The following is a 15,220-nucleotide window of genomic DNA, read 5'->3' on the forward strand; positions in this document are numbered from 1 at the left end:
TGGCGCTTTCTTCCAGAAGCAGCACCACACCTGCCTGCAGGTGGTGAGTGGTATTACATACCCAAGTGGAGTTGGCCTGCAGTACCAGACACAACCCACAGACTGATGTGGCACTGTTTCTGGAAGAATTCAGACATGTTTTTCTAATTCTGTAAAACCTGTTTAAGCCAATCAGGTCTCTAATAGGCAAGGGTATAGAAGGAGCACCATAAACATCTCCAGATGTTTAGGCTGTCAAAGGTTAAAGTGCATGTGAATGGTATACTTGAAATATATTCATCAACTTCCAGCAGCCTATAATCTATAGTTGCCTCCCTGCAGGCTTTCTGTGAAAAACACAGTTGGGCAGAGGAGGGGGATGCAGCTGCAGTCTCTCTCTGTGTGTCTGTGACTCTGCATGCTTTGAGAAGCTAGGGAACAGAAGTGGGCAGGCACTAGCTTTATAACGGGAAAGCCTGGCCAGAATGCAGTTGTTGTTTTTAATCCAATAGATAACTATTCACATCTGTTTCAAGGTCATCTGGGCCCTATTATTCCTCATGGAAATGTATGACTAAATAACTAGATGGTACCATGCCCTTTGTCCATAAACAGTCTAACCATAGCAGTAAAAATTGCATATGTAGAGACTTGCCCTATTGACAAGGGGAACTTTAACACCCTGTCGTCAATTTATTCTTACATTTCCAGGAGCAATAACAGAGGGATGACACATCAAAGAGTTTTAAGAAAAGATCCTCCAGTAATTTACGGAGAATGCAAGTATTCACAAAAAAAAGACATATCAGGAGACAGGTCCTCTTTTAACTTGTTTTAGGAGGTGCTTTAATTTGTGCTCATTAACTTCATAGATCCAGTTTGCAAAACACAGCTCTGATAACTGTAAGGAGCCATACACCTGTGGGCCCATCTCATCACAAGGCAGTTTATTATCCCACAATGAAGGTTCCTACTGAATGACAGCAAGCAGAGATCTTGAAAACCACGAGAAAGGATATTGGCAAATTTTATAACTTTTCATTCTACAAAAAATACATTTTAGGCCCCATGCACACGACCGTTGTTTTGGTCCGCATCCGAGCCGCAGTTTTGACAGCTCGGATGCAGACCTATTCACTTCAATGGGGCCTCAAAAGATGCGGACAGCACTCCGTGTGCTGTCCGCATCCGTTGCTCCGGTCCGTGGTCCGCAGAAAAAACAAAAAAAACTGCCCTATTCTTTTCCGCGTTTTGCGGACAAGAATAGGCAGTTATATTAATGACTGTCCGTGCCGGTCCTGCAAATCCGTCATCCGTGTTTTGCAGACCGCAAAACACACAACGGTCGTGTGCATGAGGCCTAATTTGGTGAAACTGGAATATCCACTTTTTTTTCCTACTCCTTAATCATGACACAGATAATATAAAGGGTGAGAAATCCTCCTGCACGGCTTAAAAGTTGTGCCGCCATATGGAGAAACTTTTCCTGCAAAAAAAAGCACCCACTTTGAATATTCCAATACCAAACGCCAACCGAAACACCTGCGAGCTTCCTATTTGCTCTCCTTAAATCCTTAAAACTAGCATCAAGTGTAGTCAGCCGGTAGACCTTTCATTTCAATAGTCTCTCTGTGACTGACAATGACTTTGATTTAAAGAGACATTTTTATCTCTGTGTTTTGCCTCTGGCTGATGTATCCGCTCAGATATGAAACAGTGTGTGACAGTGTGATGGAGGATAGTAAGCGTGCAGGGGGTGCTTGTCTGGATTTTATATGTGCAGTTCAAACTATGATGTCTTTGTCAGGTGAATAGATTACGAGACCCATTTCCCCACAATTCATCAACAGAAACCTGGAGGGCTCATGTTTCCTGACCGAGCGGCTTTGTATGTCGTCGCAATTGAAGACAGACAATATAAGGACTTCAAGATTCACTGTGAGTATTGGATCCTCAAACACCGCTCCTGTCCCTCTTATCTATCTCAGAATGGTTTGTGACCAGTGGCTCTATGGATGTCGTGAATCTATGAGTTCCAGCACGCTAGGAGTTGTAGTATCACAATAAATTAGATATTTGGTCTCACACTATTAGGGCTCATGCACATGAACGTATTTTCTTTCCGTGTCAGTTCAGTTTTTTTTTTTTGCGAACTGTATGCGGAACCATTCATTCAATGGGTCCGCAAAAAAACGGAATCTACTCCGTGTGTATTCCATTTCCATATGTCTGTGTGTACACAGACGTCATCCGTATTTTTTGCAGATGCGTTTTTTTGTAGACCGCAAAATACATACGGCAGTGTGCATGAGCCGTTAGAAAGCCACAGGTCACACACCACCAATAAAAGGTTTAATCCATACTTGTCAACCTTCTTGCTGGCAAGCGTAGGAGTTGAGAGTGTGCAGCACACACAGCCAGAACTTTTTGGGGACTAGACACACCCATTTTCCCGAAACCACACTCCTTTCTTTTGTGTCACGCCTCCTTTATGTGCTTGCCTCTGTATTTGGCCGCTGGTGCTGTGTCTAATGATGCATCCTCGGTGCCACACACAACTAATCTGAGGGAGATGTCGTGGCCTTGTGGGGATTCCACAGATACTGGGAGATTTGCCAACTCTTCTGAGGGTCCAGGAGGTCTCCCCTTTTTCTGGGAGCCTGGACCTGCCTAGAGAGTTGGCAAGTGTGGTATAATCAGCGGTCAGAATATGTTTAGAGTTGTAGTATTACTACACCTAGAGAGCCACAGATCACAGATGACTGATATAGGGTATTATCTGTTCTGTCCTGCCTGTAATGATATCACCTCTGTGTATAGATAAGCAGATAACTGCAGTAAAGTGATCTTTACAGACCAAGAAGTGATGCCTATTATAAGGCTTAGTGGTCGGTGGGAAAACTGCAGGAATTTATGTTTTTCATTTAAATATATTGTGACATGGAAAATTAAAAGTAACATCACCAAAGATTCTTTAAAAAAACGTTAAACATAAAAACGGCATTTAAACACTTAGGTCATTTTCTAATTCCACATTTCCTTTAAGGCATTCTAGGTAGGGGCATAGCTATAGGGGGTGCAGAGATAGCAGTCACACCTGGACCCTGGAGCATGAGGGGAGCAAAGGACCTGGTGCACTTTTCGAGTTTTAAAAATGGCATATGATTAGTGTGGGCCCTGTAAAGATTTTGCATTGGGGCCCTGAAGCCTCAAATTATGCCAATATTTTAGGGAGTTGCAGTCCAAATATAAATCTACGGGTAGAAATCATACAAAATTGATATAACGTGTTATCTATATGTAGAGCATGCTGGGAGTAGTGGATTCACAGATGTTGGAGAGCCACAGGTCACAGACCACTAATGTAGGTCATGACTAGCTGTCAAGACATGCTGGATGTTGTAGTTTGCAAGGTTGAGGGACATAAACCACTAATAAAGGGTATTATCTGCTGCAGTTTCACAATCACAAGGCAAGATTCTCTGACCGAGGTGTTTAGGTACAGGCCGAGCAGAATGTATGACCAGATAAAGGAAAGCCTAGTTATGACTTACGAGTTGTAGTTTTTCAACAATCTAAGAGCCTTAGGTCATGGACGCCTGGTATAGGATCTAATCTACTGGTCTGATCTGCCACAGGACACCAATCCAAAGATGCAGAACCTTTTACTTATAGCTTACATTAAGTTTTCTTCTACTAGTACTTATGGCTGACTAGCTGTAAAATGATTACTACTTGTGTATAGTTGGTGAAGACTAAATATTGTGTCTGCAACTTTTTGTTCACAGGGTGGGAAAACGTGTATGGATTTGACATGACGTGTATCAGGGATGTTGCCATAAGGGAGCCGCTGGTGGACATTGTAGATCCAAAGCAAGTGGTGACCAATTCCTGTTTGATAAAGGTTTGGTGATATCCAATGCAGAAGTAATTACATTGTATAAAAGGACTGAGATCATATACCGGTTCGGTGCGATGTCCAAGTCATGAGTTCCATGTAGGCCTGGCCAAGATGGTGTTTTTTTCCACCCTAGGCTTATATGACATGTGTATCGACTTGATCATTGCAGTAAAAGACTCATCTATAAAAATGAATGTCCAACCACTTGGACATCAAACACAACGATAATTTATAATATCATAAATGCCCATAAATTCTCAGAATTTGTCTATTTGAAATCCATAGGAATGAGTGCCTCCACTGAACAGTAATGTGGGGGATGATAGCTTTGAGACATCAAGGGGTTGAAGAACATGGACAGATGTTCTTCCAATGAGTAACATGGTTCACATTGCAAAATTGTATTACACAGTGCCTTGTGCAAGTATTCACCCTGATGGTGTGTTGTTGCATTACAGACTGGAATAAAAAATATCGATTTTTGGGGGGTTTATATCATTTGATTTACGCAACAATTCTACTACTTTGAGGGTGCAAAATATTTTACTGTGACACACAATAATTAACACAAAAACAAAGAACCTTAATGTTCATAATCATAAATATTCACCCCAGGAAAGTCAGTAGTTAGTGGAGCCATGTTTTGCTGCAGTTACAGATGCATGTCTCTTGGGGCATGTCTCTGTTAGCTTAGCATTTTGACCCTTTTTTTCATTACATTTTTCGGTATGGGATTATTACTTATTATATTTTGATAGTATGGGCGTTTTCGCACGTGGCGATAACCATGATGTGTTTTTATTTTTATTTTTTTTATTCTTATTTTGGGGAAATGGGGGTAATTTTAATTTTTTTATTTGTAAAAACTTTTTTTTCCACTTTTTTATAACAAGCAATCATTAGCATTGGAGTCTATGATGATTTTACTACTTTCCTATGGAGCCCTATTACAGACAAGGGTTCCATAGGAAAGACTGTGCAGCAGCCTCCTGTCATTCACTATGCCCCATGGGGGAGCATCACTGGAAATACTAACTTTCGGTATTTAGCGCACTCAGATGCCGTGGTCAGGTTTGACCACAGCATTTGAGAGGTTAAATGTCAGTGATTGGCATTATCCCCAGCAGGCACCCGGTTGCCATCTTTAAAGCCCCAACATGTGACGGGAAAGGGTTAAAGTTTGGGATTTTTTTTTTTTTAGAACCTAACCCTAATTTATACTCCTCCACAGTGTTTTTTTTCTCTGACCTGGTTTTAGACCTCTTGGTCTTCATGTTGTTTGCTTAGTGGTGTTTCAGAATGAGGGGAATTTCAGAACAGTGTTTATACTCGCATCATGTGACAGGTCATGTGACACTGCACACAGGGGGACCTTATTGAAATTAACTTGTTGGACTAGACTTTATTTAAGGATTTCATAACATAGAGGGTGAATACATATGCACTCACAACTCTTAGGCCTCCTTCACACGGGCATTGCGGAAAAATGTGCGGGTGCGTTGCGGGAATATGCATGATTTTTCCGCACGAATGCAAAACATTGTAATGCGTTTTGCACTCGCGTGAGAAAAATCAGCATGTTTGGTACCCAAACCCGAACTTCTTCACAGAAGTTTGGGTTTGGGTTAGGTGCTGGGTAGATTGTATTATTTTCCCTTATAACATGGTTATAAGGGAAAATAATAGCATTCTGAATACAGAATGCATAGTACAATAGCGTGAAAACCCCATTCATCTCTATGAGGCCTGCGTTGCGTGGAAAACGCACAATATAGAGCATGCTGCGATTTTCACGCAACGCACAAGTGATGCGTGAAAATCACCTCTCATATGAACAGCCCCATAGAAATGAATGGGTCGGGATTCAGTGCGGGTGCAATGCGTTCAACTCACGCATCGCATCCGCGCGGAATACTCGCCCGTGTGAAAGGGGCCTTATGGTTTTATTTTTTAAGGCCTAGTTCACACCTCAGTTAGGGCTCATGCACACGACCGTTGTTTTGCGGTCTGTTTTTCACAGATCCGTTGTTCAGTATCTGAGGTTTTTTTTCTCTGATTTAAGTCCTCTTCCGTTCCGTTATTGCACAAAACATATCCGTATGGTTTCCGTATTTGATCAGTTTTTTACAGATCGGAAACGGAAACAGTAACTTATTAATCACCAAACACATGAGTAATATGGGCAATATAGCATTTCTACAGTATGGATCCGCAAAATACGGATGAAATATGGATGACATACGGATGTGTTCCGTGTGCGTTCCGTATTTTCTGCAGAGCCGTTGACTTGAATGGGGCCTTGGACCGTGATTTGTCAGACAATAATAGAACATGCACTACTTTTTTGCGGTACGGAAATACAGAAATGGAATGCACACGAAGTTCCTTCCGTTGTTTTTGAGGACCCTTTGAAGTGAATGTTTCCGCATACGGTCTGCAAAAAAAACAGAACAGAATCGGAAAGAAAATAAGTTTGTGTGCATGAGCCCTTATTTGGTCAGTTATTTCCATCAGTTATTGTGAGCCTAAACCAGGTGTCGGTCAAAAACACAGAACAGGAAGACATTTTTCCGTTCTGCCTTATCTCTGAGTAGGCCCCCCTACAGGTTTGGGCCTACAATAAGGGCTCATGCACATGACCGTAACCTTTTTTGTGGTCCACAAATTGCGGATCTGCAAAACACGAATACCGTTCGAGAGCCTGCAGCCATTGTTTTCGCTCCTTCACAAATGTCCTATCCTTGTCCTCAAAACGGACAAGAATAGGATATGTTCAATTTTTTTAGTGTCTGCAAAACGGACATACGGATACGGACAGCTTTTCTTCTGCAGCCCCATTGAAGTGAATGAGTCCACATCCGACCTGAAAAAAAGCAGATGGGATGCGTACGGAAAACCCGTTTGTGTGCATGAGCCCTAACTGATGGAAATAACAGACCAAATACCTGAAGTGTGAACTAGGCCTAAGCAAGGTATTTCTTTTGCATTCCACCATAACAATTTGGACTTTTTGAGTCACATCCATTACATAAAATCTAGTGAATTTAAAATTCTGGTGGTAATGCAACAAAACAGGAAAAACACCAAATGCGAACACTTTAGCAAGGCAGTGTATCTATTCTCTTTTAGCAAACAGAAATAGTATGTTTATATGTTTCCTTTATTTATTTTTTTATGGATGTATCTCATATGAAATCAGAACTACAAAATATCGTAGATGTTCTAGAATCTAGATCATGAAATCAGAGTACTGAAAATCTGTTATCTGGTCACAAAACAATCAAAGGTTTAACAACTGAAGCTGTTCCACAGTGACATTAGTAAGGTTAATTCAGGACATCTCCTAGGGTCTCCTATGCCCAAAGAACCCACAAAGGAAAATGCCCGCAGCTCCAAGTTTACTCCTTTAGTAGTAAGATTTTGCATGTTAAAAATTGTACTGTATGTTCCAATGGCAGTAAAGTTCTTTAAAAGGGTTGTCTGACTTATGAAAACCTTTTCTCCAAGCCAGCAATGGTCAGAAAATAATAAAACAACATATATGGTACCTCCAGCACTGCTGCTCCAGTCCTCCCTGCTGGGCACTGTTTGTTTTGCTGTAGCGATGACTTGAACAGTGCAGCCAGTCACCAGGCCAGTGATTGGCTGCAGCTGTGGCCATGTCATGGCTGCAGTCAGAGGACATTATGGCTGTAGCAGGTGGAAGTGTAACATCCCGAAGTATGTTACTAAAACTCTATTTCCCTGCTACAACATGTCGGGTGTATATTTATTGTCATCTTGTGTAATCTAACATTGCATTTCCCTGTATATGTATTTTCTATGCCTGTTTCATAAATTTGCTGTCATTTTCATGTTCACCAGCAGGTGGCAGCAATGTATTCAGCAGACCTTAGCCAGTTTAGTATTGCTAGACTGGAATAGTTCATTCCTGTCTAGTCTCCCCTATATGAGCAGAAGTGGGCTAGTCCCATGTCCTGTCTCATAAGGAGGAGAAGGAAGTTGAGTTAGTGTATCAGCCACCCCGGCTTGGAGTAGGCTGTGTTGATAGGAGCTCTCAGTTACAGGGATCCCAACCTAGGATCCAGCCTCGGCTGAGGCCAAGGATCCATCCTCCCAGTCTGAGCCCTTCAGCCTCGACTGTGGACAACCAAGCAACACCTCCAGAACTACAGCTCTCCAGGAAGAATCATTCCCTGCGAGAAGTCCTGTGAGTACTTATCCAGAGTCCAGGAGAAGCCAAATTCCTCCTCAGCTAGTCAGGCCCATTCCAAGCAGAAGACAGACAGAGCAGAAGATAAATACCTGCCAGATTCTCCAGGCATATAGTATAGGAGCAGAAGAGATATTATTCCCTGCCATACATTGCCAATACCTGCTGGGACCTAAAGACTATTGCTGTAACTCGTATGGATTTCTGTTGCCATCCAGTAAAGACAAGTGGCATTATACTTCAAGTCTGGATCTCATTCATTCCTCAATTACTCCTATTAACAACACTCAATTTATTGCAAGTGAGCCAGGATCCAGGAGTCCAGCCGTACCAAGGTAGGAGACACCGTTGACACTACTATACCTACTACACAGAGACATTATCCCCCTCTGGCATTCCTCACCTGGTACATGAGTTATAACATCTTAAAGGGCCCTGCTACAGTACCTGCGCAAGCTGCAATTGGCATCACGAACAAACTATAAACTTATACACATATCTATCCTGACCCACTGCATTGTACTAGTGTCCTGCTCATTGCATAAAGTGGTGTCACAAACAGGATCGTATTGAATTGTGTGCCACCCCTGATAACAGGATCGGATTGAATTGTGTGCCACGCCTGTCTAACAGAACCGGATCCAATTGTGTGTTAAAACGGATCCCATCGCATGTTTCACAGTATTGCAAGCGCTGCCGCTTGTGTAAAGACCTATAAAAGTGACTTTATTGCCTGTTTGCTGTGCAAGGAAGCGCCATGCGGTGCCCACGAGTACTTAAAAAGTTAATTCGCCATATTCGCAAAATGGCGCCGCCTCTCCATGCTTGTCGGAGGCAGGAAAAGATAAGAACGCCTTTTCAAGAGCGCAAAAATGCCGAATACGCCCCCCAGAAGTGGGAAAAATTTGTAACTCCCCCTCAAGAGCGCGAAGATGTCGAATACGCCCCCCTGGAAGCGGGAAAAATAGAGACTGCCCACCATGAACTTCCTATTGTGAGCCGAGGTGATAAAGACTCCGCCCTCTGGATTACACTCTCAGATCTGGAAGTTTGTTCATGCGAAGAAGCAGCTATGGCCTACCCGCGCCCAAAATGGAATGAGATGTCCATCGGCGGAGAGCCAGTTTACCCAGAGTATCCACTGGAGATTCAGGTCTCCCAACTATTGAGGCGAAGCGGACCCTCCATCTTTGGCACCAGTCCGGAGGCCGTGGATTCCTCCCTGGTCAAAGCACCTACGCCACCTACCTTGGCCAGTATCCCTGAGGATCCTGAGAAGGTCGCCGCTGATGTCCCGGTTCCCGATGCAAAGGGCCAGGACCTGATCGAGTTCCCGGAGGCAGTGGATCCCTCCGCCAAGTCCCCTGCGGAAGACGACGTGCCAGGCCGGATGGAAGTCGACGTCAAGTCTGTTCCCACGGAGGACGCTGCTGACGCATCTACCCACGCCATCGACAAGACGGTGTTCAGGATAGCGATGACACCCCTTGACGGCACCCAGGAGGCACCGGAACTGGCCGCCCGGCCGCGACTACAGGTAGGAGCTGCCGCGCTCCCTGAGGCCCCGGCCCAGTCTGTGTCTGCCCCTGCACCACGTCCTGAGGCCCCAGCACCTTCCACCAGGCCTAGGCCTGCACCGTGACAGTCATCTACTGGTGCGGCGGAGGCGGCTGGTGTTTTCACTCCACCGCCCAGCTCCACTCCCAGCCAGTTAAAGAGCCTGAACCCCGAGGTACCCCACACGAAATTGCCGCTTTTGCCCAGACGGCCTGGGAATATGTCAGCCGTTGAAGAGTGGGTTAAACAGGTGGTTGATGACCCCCAGCCAGGGGACCCCACCTTGGTCAGGCGTACCGGGACTGTTCTATGGTTTTCTGTGGAACGGGGAGTGGGGTTCTTACAGGATAACTATTCCGGTACCGAAATCTTTGTGGCCCGACGTTCCGTTAAAAGGCATTAAATGCCTCAGGCATGGCACAACCTATACGTGGGAGACCAGGTCGAGTACACTCCTATGCGATCCATCCAGGGACCGTTTGCTGTGGGTGTAACCCTGCTGTATAAACCACTCACCCCTGCCGTCACCCCAGAGACCTGGCAGGAGGAACCAGGCTCTGCGGGCAAGGTGAGGTGCCTTCAAGAAACATTGGATGGCCGTTTGCGCTTCAAGGAGCAACCCCAGCCTGAGCCAGCACCTCTCATCCCGGATCTGGCAGCACCACCGACCCTGAGGGTAGGACAGATCAACAATTCTGTCCTTACCTTTAACCCCAAGGTACAGCCATATGTCATGCCCCCATACGTCCTGCCCTGGAAGCAGCCCCAGCAACCTGCTCCATCTCTTCCTGAGCCCCTTCAGCCAGAGGTCCTATCCCCCTCTGTGCCAGCTGGAGATTCCGGGCTACAGCGCGTAACTGCCACATTCTCCAGGCTGTCAGCACAGCCAGTACCTGCAGCCACCAGCAGAGGGCAGTGGCGTACCACAACGGCAGCTACAATGAGCTACCTCTTATGAGGTTCAGCAGTTCCAGCAGCGATGAGGAGCTGGATACCTTTCTGTAAAAGGTATCCACTATAAAGAAAAAATAACAGTGACATTTGGGAGCCACTCCATGGACTGATTCCTGACGGGTGGGGACCTGTTGGCAGTTTTGTGTGTTTTTAACCTTTTGTTTCAGGTTGCCTGTTTAGTCCTCACCCTGATGGTCATGCCAGTTAGGACTCCCCCCATCAGCACTTAACCCCCTTCACGTCCAAGTTCAGTGTTTTATCCCCTTTCTCAGGTTACTTGATAGCCTGCTGCTCTTAAACATTTTAACCCTTTGGATTAGAAATTAACTTTTAACCCTGGGGATTAGAAATTGACTTTTATCAGTTTCCAGAGGATTCTACAACTTTAAGCACTTCCAGGAAAAAGGACTCAAGTTATTGTTGAGCCTATTCTTGCATTAATAAAATTTGCACTACTTTTGTAAAAAATGTTTTATTGCAACATAAAAGCTTGCACCCAAAGAAAAGACTCAAACGTGATACCTGAGCTCTTTGTGATATTCCTATCTAATATGATTGCACTGATATTTGCATAATGTTTTTGCACTATTGTACCAGTTTACAAATTTTGTAACGTTCAAGATAACATGCCCATTGTGTGTATTCTCCTTCTAGGTGCCCAAGTGTGAATTTATGCACTGTTTATCATGATTGCACTAAACCACTGCACTTAACAAAAATGTAGCAACTTACTTAAAGTGTGCCTTTTTTACAGCTCTTGTTCTCTCCCCCCCTTGCACGGACTGTCATTATAGGGACGTTGTATACTAATGGCCTACGCCCGGTGATATATACCTATAGGTACCCAGGGTAGGACCAAGTGGTAAGTCCAGGCAGATCCAGCTGCTTCGGGAATCGTTAGAAGCCCTGGGCTGCTCCTTCCCGCTTGTTAAATGTTCAGGATTGTTCCCATCCTGAGGTGTCTCATTTCCGGGAGCGCACAGGATTAAAGGCCCTCCTCCTGTGACATTGCCAGAAGATATGGAGACGATAAATATCTCCCCTTCTGAGCCTTTTGCCTAAGGTAAGGCGCCTCAAGCCTTAGAGCCATACTTTAGCTTCCCCTCAGTCATCATAGTGATCGTGCTACAAACCAAATTTCTTCAGGCTATGGTGCAGGAAAGGGATTACAGGATAAAGCCACCATTTCATTTGCGGGCATTGCATTACATAATTGTGGGATTACGGATTTCTTTGGTATTGGTGGACGATACTAAAAAGTCAGTCAGTAAAGGTTTTGCTTTGTGCAGTATTGAGCAGAAGTGGGCTAGTCCCATGTCCTGTCTCATGAGGAGGAGAAGGAAGTTGAGTTAGTGTACCAGCCACCCCGGCTTGGGGTAGGCTGTGTTGATAGGAGCTCCCAGTTACAGGGATCCCAACCTAGGATCCAGCCTTGGCTGAGGCCAAGGATCCATCCTCCCAGTCTGAGCTCTTCAGCCTCGACTGTGGACAACCAAGCAACACCTCCAGAACTACAGATCTCCAGGAAGAATCATTCCCTGCGATCAGTCCTTTGAGTACTTATCCAGAGTCCAGGAGAAGCCAAATTCCTCCCCAGCCAGTCAGGCCCATACCAAGCAGAAGACAGACAGAGCAGAAGATAAATACCTGCCAGATTCTCCAGGCATATAGTATAGGAGCAGAAGAGATATTATTCCCTGCCATACATTGCCAATACCTGCTGGGACCTAAAGACTATTGCTGTAACTGTTGCCATCCAGTAAAGACAAGTTGCATTATACTTCAAGTCTGGATCTCATTCATTCCTCAATTACTCCTATTAACAACACTCAATTTATTGCAAGTGAGCCAGGATCCAGGAGTCCAGCCGTACCAAGGTAGGAGACACCGTTGACACTACTATACCTACTACACAGAGACATTATCCCCCTCTGGCATTCCTCACCTGGTACATGAGTTATAACTTCTTAAAGGGCCCTGATACAGTACCTGAGCAAGCTGCAATTGGCGTCACAAACAAACTATAAACTTATACACATATCTATCCTGACCCACTGCCTTTGTACTAGTGTCCTGCTTATTGCAGAAGGATCATGGCAGCAGTGCTAGAAACAACGGTGAATGTAGCAGGTGAGTATACTGTATATCCTTTTGGTATTTTATCAGAATTGCTGCCTTGGGCAAAAGTCAGGCAACCCATTTAAAGCATGTGTGATTTATTGTTTATTATGCCTTTATACTAGTTATTCTGCTGCATTTACTTGGATCAGAAGAGGTGACATGCTCAGCGCCTGCAACCATCTGTGGAGATAGCGTAGGAGTTTACTGCATACTGTTTTATTATTGAGGGTCAGTGTATAACCCCTTAATAACCAGGTCCGAGAAAGCTCTAAAGGGGCTGTGCATGTTTAGCGGAGGAAGGGGGGAAGGTGTTGGCAGTTCCAACCCCCCCCCCCCCCTCCTCCTCCTGCGAATATCTGCAAAGGGAAGCATACTTACCTGCTTCCCGACACTGGCTCTCAACTCCTTCTTTCACCCGAGATTTTCTGCTTAGCTCGAGCCCCTGGATGTAAACTTATGGTTAGACGCCGCTGCAGCCTCTCACTGGCTGCAGTGGTGACCTTTCGCCATGTGTCATGTGACTATTTGTCATGACGCACTGGGAGCAGGTCACCGCTGCAGTCAGCGATTGGCTAATGTGATGGTTTTGGTTGGTGTGTGTCTTTTTTTCCCATCCATAGGAGCCTCTGGTACAAGGAAAAACAGCTACTGGGTGACATTTTACACTGATCTAGCTGATCTAGTTATGCTAAGATCCAGCAGCTCTGCTATGCTTAGAGAACTTCCAGCAATCATGTGGTTCCATGGAAGCAGTGACATTGCCGCTTCCTCTATTCACTACATAGCACTCATTGAACACTTTGAGGGCTGGAAAGGCGAGAACAGAGATGGTTTTAAATCGCTTCTGGGTGGTTGTCGAGAAGATTACCAGTATGCAGTGAGCTCCTAAGCTCCCTCTAGTGGCGGCTGCAGGTAACCAGTTATCATCTATCTAGGTATTTTTAGGAGATTTAGAGCTTGGTATTGGAGCAAAATAAAGATCAGATCCCTATACAAATATATTAAGAAGGTACATCTATTCTGTTTAGGTGTTTGACATAAATTTTGCACATTTTAATCAATATCTCCAGTATTGTAATACAAATGGCCTTCAGTACATCATACTGACAGGATGGTTGTATTATTGTTGGACACAGGAAATCGATATCTATACCGTGAAGATTGAAGAACTAGCCTTTACGTCAGCCTTCTGCCTACAAGTACAGCGGAATGATTACATTCACGCCTTGGTCACCTACTTCAACATCGAGTTTACTAAGTGCCACAAGAAGACTGGATTTTCTACAGGTACGGATATTTGCCATTGGTGCAGTGCTCTGTAACTACGTACAGGTAGAGATAAGATTTATTTTCTTACCTATGGAATTAATTTATTGATAATATACGGTACATTTAACAAATAGAAAAAATATAAAATGTTGGTTCTATCTTAGTGGCCAAGGCAAAGCTGGTAAGATGAGGGCTGTGATGTCTTGTTTTTCGATCATCAATATACATAAGACATCCTTACGCCTCAAGAAAGAATAATAAGTGCAGATGGGTAATGGGGGAGGGCTGACCAATAGTCAAGGGCATACATACAACAGCATCTATGTGATCCTTGGAGAGAGGGGGTCCAGTCGAGGTTATAACCTACATTCTAATAAGTGTTGAGAGCCTGTCATAGGCTTTCCTTTATTCTTGGCAAAGGTTCTATTCATTGCCTTCCCCCTGTATCTAAATACCTTGGCCTGGCAACTAGCATCAAAGAATCTAGAAAAGAAGATGGAGCGAGCATCTCCTCAAGGTCAGAACCAGAAGGGTAGCCCCAGTATCCAAGGTATATGCTGTTGCTTTATAAGATATGAAAACCTCTTTGTGCTCCACTAAAGGGGCTGATGTGCTGTAGACAACTTGCATTCAGCGGTCTGATTTGGGAGCCGCAGTATACTTACATAATAATTTCTACCATTTGAGATATGCTGACAGAGGTGAAAATGACCACTGCAGATTTCAGATATTGTACAAGTATGGAATTACCTATAGCGCCACTCACACAAATCACTGAACTCTATTACACAAAACTAGAAAATGAACATTTGTAGTTTTTGAGGACTTTATTTTACTGCTGTTGAAATACTGATCAGTGAGAGTTGTGATAGCAAAGCCCCCAGAAAGGTTCCAGCCATAGTGCCACAATGTTAGAACCACCGACATGCCCCCATAATAGTAATAGCCGTAAAACCCCTTATCAGATGCTGCTATGTTGCTAGCAGGCACATGTGTTTTAATAACTGTGACAGCCACAGACCACCATTACAGTGACAGCCAAATATACCTAGGACAGTCAAATGGCAATGTCAATCAGCATCAGTCAAACATCAGTATAACGATATGTCAGCATACTGGTGCCAGTGCAGAACTGCAGACCTGGGGGTATCTGCAGTTGTAATGTTTGATATGTATTGTATTATATATTGTTATTCTAATGTTTTGGCTGTTCATTCCAACTAGGG

General features: G+C 44.3%; 1 protein-coding gene across 1 annotated transcript in view; it reads left to right on the top strand.

Moving 5' to 3' along the window:
• PRMT8 (protein arginine methyltransferase 8) overlaps positions 1-15,220 on the top strand; it is a 285,445-nt gene that overhangs the window by 175,237 nt on the left and 94,988 nt on the right. Inside the window, exons 6-8 of the mRNA XM_044277941.1 lie at positions 1,830-1,917; positions 3,768-3,883; positions 13,862-14,012. Of these exons, the coding sequence (XP_044133876.1) occupies positions 1,830-1,917; positions 3,768-3,883; positions 13,862-14,012 (355 nt within the window). The remainder of the gene's footprint in view (positions 1-1,829; positions 1,918-3,767; positions 3,884-13,861; positions 14,013-15,220) is intronic.

The sequence above is a fragment of the Bufo gargarizans genome, chromosome 2 (assembly GCF_014858855.1).
Source record: "Bufo gargarizans isolate SCDJY-AF-19 chromosome 2, ASM1485885v1, whole genome shotgun sequence".
Taxonomy (NCBI): Eukaryota; Metazoa; Chordata; class Amphibia; order Anura; family Bufonidae; genus Bufo; species Bufo gargarizans.